Source organism: Protomyctophum bolini (genome assembly GCF_963924005.1).
Source record: "Protomyctophum bolini genome assembly, chromosome: 13".
Taxonomy (NCBI): domain Eukaryota; kingdom Metazoa; phylum Chordata; class Actinopteri; order Myctophiformes; family Myctophidae; genus Protomyctophum; species Protomyctophum bolini.
The window spans coordinates 33,395,107-33,412,324 of NC_137874.1; the positions used below are offsets into that span (position 1 = coordinate 33,395,107).

At 43.5% G+C, this 17,218-nt stretch overlaps 2 protein-coding genes across 2 annotated transcripts; both read left to right on the forward strand.

Annotated features, from left to right (window-relative positions):
- The first annotated feature begins 956 nt into the window (after positions 1-956).
- kctd7 (potassium channel tetramerization domain containing 7) lies at positions 957-9,664 on the forward strand. The gene is made up of 4 exons (XM_080779667.1): positions 957-2,099; positions 6,857-7,026; positions 7,893-8,071; positions 8,997-9,664. The coding sequence occupies exons 1-4, from the start codon at positions 1,650-1,652 to the stop codon at positions 9,374-9,376; spliced, it is 1,179 nt and encodes a 392-aa protein (XP_080635793.1). The 5' UTR covers positions 957-1,649; the 3' UTR covers positions 9,377-9,664.
- Positions 9,665-15,650: 5,986 nt separating this feature from the next.
- On the forward strand, positions 15,651-16,499 carry LOC308327631 (succinate dehydrogenase [ubiquinone] iron-sulfur subunit, mitochondrial-like; the record flags this gene model as incomplete). Its single annotated transcript, XM_080781153.1, has 1 exon — positions 15,651-16,499. The coding sequence occupies one exon, from the start codon at positions 15,651-15,653 to the stop codon at positions 16,497-16,499; it is 849 nt and encodes a 282-aa protein (XP_080637279.1).
- Between the last annotated feature and the right edge of the window lie 719 nt (positions 16,500-17,218).

Sequence of the window (17,218 nt, forward strand, 5' to 3'; positions counted from 1 at the left end):
TATCAGATGGGTGTTCTGTGTTTTATTTATCGTCTCCACCAGGCCAAAGGCATGGGGAGAGAGTATGTTTTGCACTCCGTCCGTCAGTGTGTCCGTCCGTCTGTGAACAGCTAATCTCTGGCACCGTTAACCCGGGCAATGCCAGATTTTGCACACACACTCCTGGATGCCAACGATGAACCTCTGCCCAAAGATGAATGAATATAATAAACCAGGCATTGATCAGGTAACCGTAACATTAACAACAACATTCATTGGTGTAATGTGGCCTTGCTATTTTCAGGAAAAAGTCACATTCTTTGACATGATTTCATTGGTTAAAATAACTAGAGATTTACATTTGGAATCCGGATGGCTTCCTGCCTTCCTCGAAATGCAAATGCTGTTTGCACTTATAGTTATTAAACTGTTCTAACTTCTATGTCACCAATCCTATATAAATTGATTAATCTCATATATGTTTTGAATGAATGAATGAATCCATTCATTCATTGAATCAATTCATTGAATGAATGAATGCATTAATTAATTAATTAATACTTTATTAACAGTTTGCAGAAGAAAGCACAGGAAAGTAGAGTAAAGTAAATAAACTGCGGATTTAAAAACCGAAGAAAGCTTATGGCTTATTCCATTGGGGTCATTTATATTCAATTAATTTGATTAATTCATTGAATTCCAAAAATGTTCAACTGCTTTGCATACAAGTTCAGATCCTTTAGTTTCTTCATTTTCCATATTTTTTTTATGTAAAGACCATACGAATTCAACTTGGACATTAACAAAAAAGTGCGTGTAGTGTACACAACCGGAAAACACGATCAAAATTCAAATCATTACAAAAACGCAATACAAAAAAACGCAGGCTGCCGTATATTAGATTAGTCGATTTTAGTTTATAGTTTATACATTACGAGCTTAATGAACTTCTCGAATGCACCACACAGAGCCGCCCTCTTGTTATACCATAATTGGTGACCTGTCAGAATATGTACTACAGTACTCTCATCAATACTCACTCGGCTCGGCGTTTCTTTCTCCTCTTGGGTAAATATACAGTACATTACATAATGAAACCTGACCTGAGCCAGAGAGTAAGAGAAGAGCTGTTGTCGCTGCTGCCCTCATAATAGGTCACCGATTTCGGCGTAACACCAGTTCAGTTCAGAGGCTAGTTTATTATTGTCAAGTCAACCACGTGATTTGTATCTGTCTGGTGTGCGGCATTCATTCTGCTACTACAACAACCACCTATGTTTGTTTTGTGGTTGTAGTTCCTGTATTAATATTTAATAACAGCTCCTGTTCTATATGAAACATCCTTGCTTGCCGTCCGGTCGGCACTTCAGCGGAACCCTGGCTGCACTGAGGAAGAATGTACAGTGGATTTATTTGACGGGTGGGTGCCTCCACTCCTGACCCAGACCAGACAGACAGACCCTCCTCGGTTCTCTCTCCGTGGCTGCCTGGCTGGCTGGGAGGCTGTGTGTGTGTGGGTGTGTGTTCCAGCGTAGAGGAGGAGGAGAATCGCAGTGTGTTTCCATAGCGATCGTTGCATCGGACTAACGGACTTCACCCCCGCCGGGGCCTCGCTCGGTCTGATCTACACCGTCGCTACAACCACGTCGCTGGTGTGCTTGCTTGCTTGCATGCAGCAGAATGGATCCGACGAACCACCGGCCAACAGCGGCGGCGACCCACGCCGCCACCACCCGCCACCGCCGCCGTCCCACTCGTTCAACAACACCCCCCCCGGCCCTGGCCCCGGTGCCGGCCCGCTGCTGCTCTCGCCCGCGGCGGCCACATCATCATCGTCGTCGTCGTCTTCGCGGGTGAGGAGGTTCGTCCAAGAGAGGCAGCGGACGCTGCCGCTGCCCAGAGTGATGGTGGTGTTCTCCAGCGACCACAGCGGCAGCGAGAACAACAACAACAACAAGCCAGATGCCATTGCCGCGGCCATGGCGAGCTGCTCCTCGGACTCCTCCGCGGAGGAGGAGTTCAGAAAGCCGCCGCTGGCCATCGCCCCGAGTCCGGCGGCGGCGACTCCCAGTCTGACCCTGGGCAAGGCGCTCCGCTCGACCTTCAGTGCATCACAGGAGGTAGGTAACCGTTACGTTACAGTAGTAGTAGTAGTAGTAGGGGCCCTTGTGTGTGTGTGTGTGTGTGTGTGTGTGTGTGTGTGTGTGTGTGTGTCTCATTGCTACCTACTGCCAGCATATTGCACATAGATAATTCAGGGCTCATATTATTGTTCTGTTCTGTTCTGTTCTGTTCTGTTCTGTTCTTGGATGAATGACTCCTGAGTCCTACTTGACTTTCTCTGACACAGTTGCACATCATGGACCAGCACTTGCAGTGATGTGCACTACACACCTGTAGTTCTCAAAAATAACCCCAAATGCACATGTATTATTTGTTTGCCCACGGACCACCACCATCTGAAAAGGTTTCTCCAGGGGCCCCCCAGAGGAGAAGATTTATGAAAAATAAAAGAATAATATTCAAACATCTTAAATTAGTCTAGTAGCCAGCCCATAGAGCCCCATTGTGAACCCGGACATGTTGAGTACACCAAGGTTTTATGTTAGAAATGTTTAGTATGGGTCCCCAGCATGTAGAAACTGCCGGATGCTAACTTGCATAATTTAGTTGGGCAATTTTCATAATTGGCATAATATGTGACCATACCAATTACAACCTATAGAAGGCTCTCCCCTTGTCCCCCATATATGGGGACTATAGGTTGGTGGAGGGTGTGTAGAGCCCAGGATCACATTAGATGATTGACACAGGGGTGAAAAAGGGGTTACAAAATCGTGGGATAAAACATATATTAAAAAAAAAAGAAAGAAAGCCTACTTTCCTTAGTGGACGCACTCTGAGCCCCCCACCACACGTATAAACTGTACTTTTTCGCCAGAAAGGGATTTTCTTTCACCGGAAGGAAAAATATTCTCTATGAGGCAACTCTCTGGGCAATATCGGTAGAAGGCGCAGCGGAGTAACTAAAAGTATTTTTTCCCGGTGGAAACAAAATCCCCTTTTGGCCAAAAAGTACAGTTTATATGTGTGGTGGGGGGCTCAGAGTGCGTCCACTAAGGAAAGTAGGCTTTCCAATGACACGACCCACCTTTGTTTTGGTGAGTAGCAAAAACGTTCTTTTTATTTACGCTAAAGAGGAGAGGCTGGTCTGCATTAATGCGAGTGATGTATATATTTTGTGTCAAATGACCCTTGTCTTGTAGCAGCGATGGTTGAATGAGTGAGAAGGAACGGAGGTAGGCAGGCAGGTTGCAGTCTTACGAATCCAGCTTTATTGTCAGGATTCACTCAGTACAACAAGGCAGAGGCACGGGCTGAAGGCCCCGTGCCCTCAGTTCGGAGTCACATCATAGTAGCCAATCTATGTGAACACAAAACAGTGGTCCCAAACATTGCCATATATTCACTTCACAAAGTCCCCCCTCCGGATTCAAACAGGCTGCCTCCTCTCTATGGGAGCCAATCAGATTGTTGCTTTCACCGGATCTGCCTGTAAGAGGTAGACGGGACATCTGGCATGTAGCTCATGTGGCACAGTGACTATACGGTTTATATCAATAGGACTAACTAAATATCAATACTATATTATAAGGTATGCGGAACCTTATTTAACACATAATGTCACAAAGGTAGAATGTAATATATTATTAACAGGTCTAACTGATTCAATCACAAATACATTGTATAGCAGAGCAGGAAGCTCCCTGAACACAGTTGAGATATTTCATCAAGATTAGAACTGTCCCGTGACCCCTGGGGTCTTGACAGCTCCTGTACAGGACTGATTGTAAATAACTCTACGCCGATTACTCTTTCTATGAAGTTACCACAGTTTGCATGTTCTAACTGTGTCAGCATGTGTACCTTATCTGATCCATATTCATCACGAGCGGCGGAAGTTGAGAGTAACATAGCTCTAAATGAAACGCATTAGAGCTACAGTATGGACCAGAGCTACCTGGGACCCAAACTAGTGAAATTTAAATAGCCGATCTACAAGCACAGAACGCGTTGCTTTGCGCTGTGTTGCAAGCTTTTTTTTAATGGAATATATTACATTGGGTAAAATATACCCGGGTTTAGTGATGGTGTGACAAAAGTTGCGCTTTATAGTGTTCTAGGGTTAGTGATATTACACACGCACTGCATATTCTCCAGGGGCCTGTCTGTCCACACCTCTTGGCTCACAATATGCCAGTGCTCTGTAGCCAGTATAGCTAGTAGCTGGATCATGACTATGTGTTACTGTAAGTGTCAGGTCTCATAATGTTCAAGCCGAGCTGATGGATCCCCATATGGCCTGTCAACAGTGTTGGGCTTGCTAGTACGGTATAATACCCAGTCGGATAATCTTGTCTCTTTAACCACTTAAAGGGTTAGTTCAGCTTTTCGGACTTAAAGCTGTAGGAAATACTTTGCCATTAATATGTACCGTTAGTGGTTGCAAAGGTATTACTTGATTGTCTCTGTGGGAGTTCTGGGCTGGTTTTGGTGAATATTAAATAGTTCCAGTTTTTTGGTTTTGTGCGGGTCTAGGGGCCAACTCATTAAAAATAAATGAATACAAAACAATAGCGTAATTTGTATTGTTGACCTATTTCTACCATATAGCGCAACTTTTGTTCAACTTTGACCCCTCTCTCACATGGAACTATGTTTTTGTGCTGCTGGCGTAGCGATTCTGGACACAAACAAATAGGTCAAAAAATCTGAACTAACCCTTATACCCTGTATAGTTCCTTAGGGCCCCATAGAGATGCTGTCCCCACCTAAATCTGAACATATCCTCAGATAAGGCCCTACTTGAGGTCCCTAGGACGAACCTTGTCACCAGAGGTGATCGGGCGGGCACCCAGATTATGGAATGCTCTACCGGTGCATGTAAGGTTAGCACCATCTGTGCCTGTGTTTAAGTCACTTTTAAAAACTTACCTCTACACTTATTTTCAACGGCTGCTATTTTGTCTTCTTTTCCTTTTGTGTTTCTCGTTTTTAAACTGCTCTTGATTGTGACTTGCTATATGTTGTTTGTGTTTTTTAACCTTGTACTGTACAGCACTTTGGAACCTTGTTCTGAAAGGTGCTATATAATTTTCCAACTTCCTAAATCGGAGATTAAAATAGGGTGCATTTTGCATCCCATTTTGCATCCCAAGTTTATAGTTAAAGCGGGACTGACACGCCCCTCGGGAAGCTATTAAGGCTATTAACGCTAGCATCTAGATTGTGACGTCAAGTCGGGCCAGCTCAATTTGACCAATGAAATTGATCTTGTATCTGGTCTAAATGTCAGAGCGGCTCTGGGCTCTGCGAGTTAGCGTTCCTGGTGGCTATCAACTCATGCTAGTGGTTTTGAGGTCACTTTTAGCTTCATAGCTGGGTTAAAGTTTGGTGGAATTTTTTTTTTTTTATTATTTATAATTCGTTAGAATGATATTGAGTTGACGTGTAAATTTTAGCGTAAACTGTTGCATAATCGCAATTTCGCGTGACGGGTTCCATCGTACCTGTCTTGTCTATCTGTCTCCCCCCCGCTGACACGCCCTCAGCCTGGTAAGTGCTGAACAGGGCTCACGGAGCCCTGGAGCTTCACGTAACGTTACCACTGCCTGCAGTGTGACTACTATAGCAAAACTGCACCGGCCTAACCTGAGTCCACCCCTCTCTCTCTCTCTCCCACACACACACACACACACACACACACACACACACACACACACACACACACACACACACACACACACACACTCTCTCTCTCTCTCTCTCTCTCTCTCTCTCTCTCTCTCTCTCTCTCTCTCTCTCTCACACACACACACACACACCGATATAGGGGCGGTCTCTCTCTCTCTCTCACACACACACACACACACACACACACACACACACCAAGTTGATTCTATTTAGCCTGTGTGTATAGCTGTTGTGAACGCGAAGAGTTGTGTTTATTATTTACCAAGAAGAGCATCGGCTCTATCCGTCATCCATTGCAACTGCAAGACGGCGAGACGCGGTGTGTGTGTGTGTGTGTGTGTGTGTGTGTGTGTGTGAGAGAGAGAGAGAGAGAGAGAGAGACTAGCTGGGCAGGCAGTGAAGGTTCCTTCCTTCCTTGTGTTTGCAACATGGGGCTGCATGAATGAATGAGTGACAGCTCGTTACGTCTAATGCTCTACTGAATGAAGTGGAGGCTTTCCCAGCTATAGCCCTACCAAGCAGTTTTAGAGAAAATATTTTTATTTTTAAGACTGTGACCGCGGGTGACTATACCATTAAAAAACAACCGCTGTTCTGGTAGGGCAGACTAGCCTGCTAGCTGCGCCCTCTCCCTCTGCTCATTCTGGAGCTACAGAATGAGCGGAGGGAGCAGTTTCGTTTGAAACTGTTTTCATTCAGACCACGTGATGTACCTTATCAGCAATGTTAATCTCGGGCCGGGACACTCCCCCTTTAAGGGACGCAATAAAACAACGACCTCTACATCCACGGGATGCACTACTGTACTACTGTACTGTTTTTTATTCTAGTTTATTTTGCTAGCTTTAGTTATATAATAATAATTTCTTCTGTTTTCTACATGAATATAACCACATTATAACCATATAAAGCTGAAATGGGAGTTAAATGCTGCAATTTGTAAAAATGCAAAATATGACTCCTATAACGTCGTTGAAGTGGGACTCGTAAAATGTCCCCTAAAAGCCCATCCCTGCATCCCAGGGCTACTACATTGAAAACCTATTTACATCACTGCTAAATACATCAAGAGTAAATTAATTATCGCTGTGTGAGTCTCATCTTCACGTCTGATCCCATCCAGTTCCCGGAGGTCATCCCCCTCAATGTGGGGGGCACGTACTTCACCACCCGCCTGTCCACGCTGCGGCGCTACGAGGACACCATGCTGGCCGCCATGTTCAGCGGACGACATCACATCCCACGCGACGCAGAGGGGCGCTTCTTCATTGACCGGGATGGGGCGTACTTCGGGTGAGCACCACCTCCCGACCAGTGGTTAACTTCTCAACCTTTTCGGGCCGTGTCCCACCAAAAGAATCGTGTTTGAACGGGGGACCCCCCCACCTTGACAAGCACTTGGAAAATTGGAATTGTAGGATTCGATCCATTACATTTACTTTTACTAGGTTCCATAGATGAATATTGTGAAAATAGCAGATCTACAAGCTATTTTCAAGATGTTTGACCAGTTTTTATGGTCTTTTGTTCTCTCTCTTTTTTCTGTCCTTGTTTTTCTTTTATTCGTGCTTTCACAAAATATTTACACATGAATAATCATCAGTAACAATGTCTATATAACATTATAAATAATAATATAGCTAAAACAGCCAGGTAAGTTTACAGCTTGACATCACTTCACTGTAATGCTTAGATTAGTCTTTCATAAGAGGAAAAGATAACACTTGGCCTTATCATGATGTTAAGATATCCCAGACCATATCTAGTTTCATATAATGATATTAATATAATGATTTATTACCCAGCCCCCTATCTAGAATCACGTCTTCATGACTTTACTTAATTTATTTTCCCCATCTGTGAGTCTGAACGTGAATGTATGCTGGACATTATGCTATGTTGTGGTGTTTGAGGCATATCCATTGTCTTGTATCATTTAAATGCACCACAATGAAGCCAAGAGTAATTTCTGCATGTGTACAATACAATACTCTTTTCTATTCCGCATCAGTGTGTTATTGGTATTTGATACAGATGCTGTTGCTGCTGTATATCCATTTTTAAACTTGGGTCTCGTGATGATAAGCCAGTATTGTATTGCTTGTGTACTGTCACACGGGTTGCGTCTGCCAACGGTATATATCGTTTCCCTTCCAAAGTGACATCCTAAACTTCCTGCGAGAAGGCGAGCTACCTCACAGAGACCGGATCCGGGCGGTGTACAGGGAGGCACAGTACTACGCTCTGGGACCCTTGCTGGACAGCCTGGAGGACAGACAGCCACTCACTGGAGAGAAAGTACGGCAGTCCTTTCTGGACCTGCTGCCCTACTACAGAGGTGTGTGCCTGGCATTCGTTTGTATCTGAATCTGCAAAGCGGAAGCCTCAGTGTTAATGAATGTACTAGGCAAAGTTGAACTCTGAGTTCTGACTTTGATTTTGAACGTAAATCCCGTTGTTCCGATGTGAGGAGATAATATACGTATTGCAATACATGTCTTATTTGTTCAGTGAAATGCGTTTGTGTTTGTGTGAAATGCGTGTCGCCAAACGTGTCATTTCGTGTCATCTGGCATAGTCATACTGAATGCACGCCCATAAATTAACGTGAAACAACATGCCAGGTGATGTAAAACGTCACAGCCGTACACTTCCCCATTCGCAGGAGGAATACGCAGAAGTCAATGGGCTCTATTTTCTCTGGTGCCCTAACCCTTGCTTTTTAGTTTTTTACTATTTAAAAAAATGTCTTTAAACATTTTGAATAGCCGATCTACAAGCTCACAATGTGTCGCTGTAGATCGGCTATTCTGAAGTATTCTTTAAACGGTAAGGCCCATAAGGTCCCACACACTCAAACGTGTCGTTTCCCACCATGTGACATACAGAACCTAAACCTGTGATGTGACATGAAGGAATCCACCAAAAGTCTATTTGTCAAAACACCTGGCTTTGTCAGGAGGAGTGTTAAATCTATTCTAAACCTATTCTAAAGAAAAAAAACACACCTGTGTGAACTTAGTGGTGCAACTCCCCCCCCCCCCCCTCTCTCTCTCTCTCTCTCTTTAGCAGGCAACAGTGCAGCACTCTCTCTCTGTTTCTGGCACAACAGCGCCCCTACTGGTACTAATAGTCATACTGGTGCTCATTAACGTCACATACATAGGTGAACAACACGGACATTGTTGTTCCTTGGAGTGGTTGCACCACTCAAAAACACACGAACAACAACAACCCCAAACTGTTTTCTCCCTCCTCCTCAGACAATCTGGAGCGCATCGTGGAGATCGCGAAGCTGCGGGCCATGCAGCGGAAGGCGCGCTTCGCCAAGCTGAAGATCTGCGTGTACAAGGAGGAGATGCCCATCACGCCGTACGAGCGTCCGCTTTTCAACTCGCTGCGCTTCGAGCGCAGCGGCGACGGCGAGGGCAAGCTGTTCGAGCACCACTGCGAGGTGGACGTCTCGTTCGGGCCGTGGGAGGCGGTGGCGGACGTGTACGACCTGCTGCACTGCATCGTGGGCGACCTGGCGGAGCGCGGCATCACCGCCGATCAGCAGTGCATCGGCGTCTGCGACAAGCACCTCATCAACCACTACTACTGCAAGAGGCCCATCTACGAGTTCAAGATCACGTGGTGGTGAGAGACATGGAGGAGGAGGAGCAGGGGGGGAACCTAAAAGCCAAATGACATGCTCCTTCTGACGTCGGAAGATCTCTCCCACAGGAGAGAAAGGCTTCCCGATGCTAGAGTTCGGAGGGTTCGGGAGTCGGGACATCGTGTAGGTGCAGGGGTTTCAGAGGAAAAAGTTCTTGGACCGTCCTTTCTGAAGGTCGGAATGACGCTAAATTATGGTTATGTCACCTTCCTTTCAGAAGAAAAGAAAAGGATCGGAAGGAGTATGGACCGCACTATATGTTCACCTTTACGACTCCCGGGTGTGTGTGTGTGTGTGTGTGTGTGTGTGTGTGTGTGTGTGTGGGGGGGGGGGGGGGGGGAGTAGACCACGAAACACTATGAATGTCCTGAATGGGTGCTTTTGTCTTCGACCGAACCTGGGTTGATGTGAGTGGATGATTGATCACCCTGATTACAAGAACTGACGACAAAGACATGTGGAAGACATTGCCGAAAGTTAGCAGAAATGATCATCTAGGATACAGTTTCACAACAAAGGGTTTGGGGGACCATCACCTGGTGTCCAAAATCCAAACGGACCCTTACAGGTCTGTAACTCTAGTATCAAATGGGAGTCCATCAGACAGGTCTCACCTGGCTCCTCATGGAAATCAATGTGTTTTTTAACACGTTGTGTAGAACAAATGTGATTTGCACAATTTACTACGGTAGTATTTAGACATTTAGCAGAGCGACTTACAATAAACAAGGTAAACACATGCAGAGAGACAGTGCAGTACCTCAGTAGAAAACTAGCATCATGAGCAAACCAAGAACCTGAAGAACAATATGCAATATGCAATATTGAACCACTGTACCAGGTAAACAATGAATGAACCATAGAATCTGTCTAAATGACGTGCTATCTAAATCTTTACTTTGTGGTCAGGAAAAATAAGCCTTGGTTTTAGTACCAAAAACGTGATAACAAAATGACCACGGTACGTCTGCGTGGTCATCATGTAGGTCAAACTGTGCTATGGGCTAACTAAGGTGCGGGCAGTGTCACAGGAGTGCGCCGCTTGTCGCTTCGCCTGTCTGATTGCCCGCGCCTCCCTAAATGCCCGCTCGGCGCTCATTGGAAATGATTTACAAGACACATGTGAAAAGCCCTTGATGCATAACTGGGGAAAACTCCTACTGGACATACCCCGAACCCACACTGCAAAATGTGGTTCCCATTTGTACACCCTCAAAGTTACAGACCCATAAGCATCCCTGGGGGTCCCCGGACTTGAATTTGGGGTCCCGTGCGCTAGGAGACAGACAGTAGGCTCCGTCATTTGTTTCTGAAAATCTCCTGAGAATCTTATCATGCTGCTACTGTAATATTTTAATGAATGAGCAAGTTGGAGGTTTTGTAAGCCAGTCGTTTGGTGTCATTTGCTTTCAGTTTTCCTGTTAATCATGATCATGTATGCTGTATGAAGTTCTTTCAAAAAAATGTTGAACGTTTTTTGAGAATTTCGAAAACAGATGTACGGGCTTTCCATACACACCCAACTATAAGCTACTAGTCATCTGTCCAAGGATTGTTAGGGTTTAATGGTAAATTCACATTTGAATTCTCATCCACAATCCCCATCCTGTTATGACCCTTTGGTGTCTTTGATATGAAAGGTACGCCTTCAAATTCACCCAGGATTCAGTGTAACCAGCGCTGTATGAATATACTACATACATGTAAGTAACTCTTTTGGTTCTGATGACTTCTATCCTAAAATTAGATTAAGGTGATCAATAACACCTATTCATCTTCATAATAATCTGTAGACCAATAGTAAAGCCAGCTTCATAAAAGAAAGACATGGTTATATGGTGGCCTGAAATCGTTGCTGTCAGCCAGAGACCTTGTATCTCCTTGTTTCAACTTGTTATATATTTTTTGTAAAATGAATGTCCTACTTCGTCATGCAAGAATATCACACGAAAAGGCCAGATTACAAGCTCTTTAAAAGTAAGTCTGAGTTTTATATAACCAATGAAAAGTATTAACTGAAGAGCCATTGAATTACAGGTTATTCTCCATGTCCTGGAAAGTAAAGGTGTTGGACATAGTTTAGTTAGTAAGTAATAATAACATGGGTTAACCAATTGAGCATATGACACAATAAAGTCCAGGACTGATTTCCATTGTGGTCCTCTCTAACAAACAGTACAAGGCTTCCACTGGACAGGGCTCAAGTGCATCTTCAACTTGTAACCAAAGTATAAACACCAAACACTCCATATTGAGTTGAGTCTGGCTGAGATAAAAAAAATCTTCCTTTGTGTTTAAATATTGGAGCTGTTGCGGTAGGGTGACTTAACTCTACTGCAAACACCACATACTGTATGGTACCATTTTCAATCGTGAGCTGTTAATGCAAACACTGCGGCAAAAGATTCATGGCGGTTTCAAGAGCGGGAATGTGACTATTCAAAGGTGCCATAATTGGTATTCAGAACTTCCAAAGTTTTCTTCAGTATACAATACGTATACTGAAGTATCAGCTACGTATACACTACAGTTAGTAAAGTAACCCTTGATTTATACTTGCAAGTTGTGTGCGATGCGTTGTAGATCGGCTGTTTTCATCGCACGGAACCGATGCACAACTAAGTGTGAATCACCTGATCAATTGACTTGAAAAAATAAGCATTATCCATATGTAATGGTGTTCTTAGATGTTGTGGTAACTCGGTCAACCCCAATCCAAAACTAAATTTGAATCCAATTATTGTACAGAAATATCATAATAATAACATTATGTTTGATTTTGTCAGAATGTCCCAAGACAAGAAAAAGATTCTATTTGACCAACTCTCATTACTGCATCACAATTCTTGCTTGCTGCAGGAATGTAGGCTATTGCATTCATCTCCAAAAGGAATTTGGTTAGGGTTTTTTCTAATGTCAACACATTTGCACTGTTGACATTTTCTCATTATATTGATATCTCTTCTCGGTATGCAGTCTATACGTGTCATTTCTCATTATTATTATTAATCAAGGACACTCGACAGGCAGACTTTGCGATTGTCTAATACTTTTAAGTAACGGCAAGGCGCTATTTTCGGTCAACCCAAAGTTTATTTTTATCTGATCATCCCATATTGGATCATTTGTTCCTAACGGAATAAAATGACATCATGTCAGATACCTTTCTACCTGTCTGATACCTGATACCTGTCTTTTACCCCCTGTACCACCCTAATTCATTTAAATGTGTGTCCAAGTGAATGGCTTTTTATCTGTTACAATCAAGAAAGGTGGTGGCTAGTGCCTTCCTATTCCAAGGCGCTTATTGCACATTTCTGCCAACATGCTTCTTGTTGGCTTTATGTGTACAGCAACTGAAAGAGATTTAGGATATACTGCCTTAATCACCAGATTACTGATCTTGTGGTGCTACGGTAGATTAATTAACCAATTAAGCCCTGCAGGACTTCGTCTTGTGACAAAAAGGGACAATAGCCCATCTACAAAATTGTAGATCACATTATTTTTGCACATGCTTTTCGTAAATCTTTCTGAAAACAGAAAGAGAAAGAATAAAGAATGCCTATAGTGTCATGGCCAACGTACGGTAGGGTCAGACACCAGGTTGGAAGTGGTCAAGGTTAACAGCAAGTCTGATACTGATATGGACATTATTGGATGTCAATATACTGTGTAGCCTATGTGGATCGTTCAAATCAAAACGACACATTAATTAATTGATTCATTGTCACTCGATATCCGATCGTGTCGCGATGCGACACGTTTTGAGCTTGTAGATCTGCTATTACGAAGTTTGGGAAAATGCATTGACATTTTTAACATGGAAATGATTATAACCATTATGGCGATTATTAAACAAATAATTGCGATTATGTAATAATTGTGACAGGCCTAATCACAATCACGGCGATATGACTGCATTTGCTCATGCAGTGCTCATGGCACACATTATTCAAATCCATATTATTATCATTAGAAGTCATAAATGAAATGTGGATATCTATATACTGTACAAAGCAACATAGACACTCTTTACATTTCTGTACTGTTTATGTACTTTAAAACGTCCAATTCTATTTTGTTTTAAGTGCATTAATGACAAAATGTTATGATGCTTCTATAACTGGAACATTGTGAGGATTGGTGTGATTTGTCAGCCAACAGGTTTCTTTGTACAAACTCTACATACAGATGCAATGGCGCCCTCTCTTGGACTAACTGAATGTGACGCACAGAGACAAATATCTCAATATATTACAGTTAAAGCTCAGGTTGCCATGAGAAAAGATGTCAGAAAGAGACTAGGGGCCCTATCGTGGGCGCCACCTTACGCGGAGTGCAAGATGGGGCCCTATAGATCTCATTATCTGGAGAACCCCTGATTACTTATTTCAAGATAAATGCTCTTCAAATACCTTGTAACCTTTATGGTACCGTAGCAACAGCTGCACTTACAACTTGACATAAATGAGTCCAGGGGTTTCATGGAAATCCGTTGAGTCCAGGTTAAAGTCAGTTAAAGTGCCTTCTCCCAAAGGCACTGCAGTTTTCCAATTACTAGTAGCCTAATTCACCAATTATTTGCATTCCATTATAATGTGTTAGTTTTTTGTTTTAAGTGACTGGTGAAAAAGTGCAATGAGCTAGCTAGTACAATCACTGTAGTGTAGGGTGTCCTCTTTTTTAAAATATATAGTGGCGTCTATTTAGTTGTTTTGCAGCTATCATTTATTTTAACAACCCGTAAGGATATTATGTTCATCCACAGTCAGATCCTGAGTTTGTGTTTACTCTGAAAGTGTATAAATGTTTGAGCAAATGGACCAAATGCGAAACGGCTTAACCCATTCTGACCGGGCACCCATTTTGGTGTTAGCATCATGTTATGCTTTACCTATTGAAAAATAGCAGATCTACAAGCTCGTATCGCGCCACCGAGTGGCGCGATACGAGCTTGTAGGTCTGCTATTTTTGAAAAATTCGAAGAACGACTGACATTTTTAAAATCTGATCTCAGGTCAGAATGGGTTCATCAGACCAGTGTGTGTCCAGTGGAAACCTCGTATGAATCTGATCTCAGGTCAGAATGGGTTAACATTCCGAATGCCCAAAAGGGGGACGGCAGGTTAAAAATGTTTGAATTGGCACAATAATCTTATGACTTGAATTTAAAATGAATGCTTTTTAATAATTATATAATTTATTCTTTCCGCTTGGCCCTGGCCCACTTTGAAAATCACATTTCCGGTTACATTTGTAAATGTTGTACACTCTCGGAGTTGAATGAACTCTCAGGAGCTCCTTTATTGGCCCGTGAATGTCATCGTCATTGTGCATCATTTCATTGCTGGCTCTAGCCACCATTGGCACAAGAAAGTAAAAAGGTGTGTGCAGCTTCACCAGTGTCCCACGATTCTAGCCTGCGATTATCCAGACTGATGGCGTGGATTCACTCACACGTTTTGCTCCACGGTGGAGCAAAACGTGTGAGTGAATCCACCACGTTATCAGTCTGGCTGATACCAGGCTTCCATTAGTTCTCTAGTCTTACCAGATGACTCTTGTGTTAAACATGAATCTATTGCATTGTTTGTTGTAATGCTCTGCTATATTGTGCAAATAGTAAGTTATGTATATTTTATGGATTTTATAACAAAGTAAAATACAGTTTGCCGAATTCTGTATAAAGCTAATGTCTCTTTTGTCATTTGTTTCCCCTGGTGATGGATAAAGGGTCATTCCTTCTATTTGGAGAATGTTGCTTTCGAAATTAGATCGAGCACATTTGGCATTCAGTCTTCCAAAGACAATTACTGTAGCTGCACTATATAGGCAACTGAGTCCTTAGTTGATAAATAGCATTGTTTATACAGAGCTGCTTGCCAAGCAATGTTATTACGGATCTGTTATGCTGCAGCAATATTGCAGATGGAAGTTGGTGAGCCTGTATCGGCTATTTTTGGCTATGGCTATGTCAATGTCGTTTGCATTGGGATGAACTCCAATATGGAGGCATATGTCATAGATGACTGACGTCAAAGATTGACTGCGCGAATCAGTGTTGTTAGGCAACAGTGTGACATCAGACCAGGCATTGGTCTCTGTAGCACAGTGGTTACACAGCACATATCAAATAGCAGAGATAGCTCCTTCACATCACACACTTTAAACAGTCCAAACTGGCTCTACGACCATTGGATTAAAGCTGAGTGCACCTGCTATAAATGTCGATCAAAATCAACCTCCCTTTTCCAACATGTTGGTTGCTGCTCTGTCCTCGAGTCGCTGTGGTGTTTTGGCACTCCGCTCCCCCATCAGATTAATGGCGATTCGGTGTGTCCAAACAGCAGCAGCAGCTCCAGCACCACAGCCCAGAGTAAAAGAATTCCAGGTGTACCGTTGGGACCCAGACACTCCAGAGGTCAAGCCCCGTATGCAGACCTACGACATCGACCTCAACGCGTGTGGCCCTATGGTTCTGGATGCTCTCATCAAGATCAAGGATGAGATGGACGCCACACTGACCTTCCGCCGCTCCTGCAGAGAAGGCATTTGTGGTTCCTGTGCGATGAACATCGGCGGGGGCAACACACTGGCCTGCCTTGACAAGATTGACACCGACCTCAACAGGCCAGTAAAGATTCGACCCCTGCCACACATGTACGTGATCAAGGACCTGGTGCCCGATATGAATAACTTCTATGCCCAGTACAAGGACATTGAGCCCTATCTGAAGAAGAAAGATGAGACAAATGAAGGGAAGGAGCAATACCTGCAGACTGTGGGGGACAGAAAGAAACTGGACGGCCTGTACGAATGTATTCTCTGCGCCTGCTGCACTACGAGTTGCCCCAGCTACTGGTGGAATGGCGATAAATACCTGGGGCCGGCTGTTCTTATGCAGGCCTACCGATGGATCATTGACTCACGAGATGAGTTCAGAGACGAGCGATTGTCTAAGCTGGAGGATAACTTCAAACTCTACCGCTGTCACACTATCATGAACTGCACTCAGGCCTGCCCCAAGGGTCTGAACCCAGGTGAGGCCATAGCTAAGATTAAGAAGATGATGGCCACTAATACTATGAGGAGACATCGGCAGTAGGCATTCTCAAACTGGGATCTGGACACTCATGGGTGGTTGAGGGGAATACAAGAACGCTCGCCCCAAAACATGCTCGCCCTGGGTCAAATACGGTGACCTCGGAACGGTTACCAGTCGCCACAATGCGCAAATCATCCTCGATGTTGTAAGATGTTAAGAGCGCCCCTCACTTCACGGGTGTTATTTTTGTATACTGACTGCCAGTGTGCCAAATGCAAATTTTCACACATTATACAGCTTCTGTAGCTATTTATTTATTACTTACGGTGTATACTGTTTGTGCACTTGAATGATGTTACGAATACTGCAAGAAACAATGCATTCTCCGGTTCCGGCCCATTTTCAGCTTTTGCTCGGCTTTAATCACACTTGTTCTTGTCTTGCACACTGTGCAAGGAATAGTCGTTTTGAGACAGACTGTTGATTGATTGATTGATTGATTGATTGATTGATTGATTGATTGATTTAAAACAGTTTGCAGAATTACAGTACATTTCAAGTACAACTCAATATAAAAACTGTTAACTGTGAGTGGACGACACCATAAAGCACTACACTTGTTTACAATAGGGCCCACCATTTTCAATTCATCAGAACATTTAGAGACGTACGATTACGAATATACACAACTATATAGTCAAATCAGGAAATCATGATAGAGGAGGTAAAAAGGGAAAAGAAACATGTATACAGTGAGGGGGGAAAGGGGTGGGTGGGGG

Coding starts and splice junctions, on each gene's coding strand:
- kctd7 (XM_080779667.1), top strand. CDS start 1,650: ATGCAGCAGAATGGATCCGACGAACCACCGGCCAACAGCGGCGGCGAC. Junction 7,027..7,892: donor CGGGATGGGGCGTACTTCGG/GTGAGCACCACC, acceptor TCCCTTCCAAAG/TGACATCCTAAACTTCCTGC. Junction 8,072..8,996: donor CCTGCTGCCCTACTACAGAG/GTGTGTGCCTGG, acceptor CCTCCTCCTCAG/ACAATCTGGAGCGCATCGTG.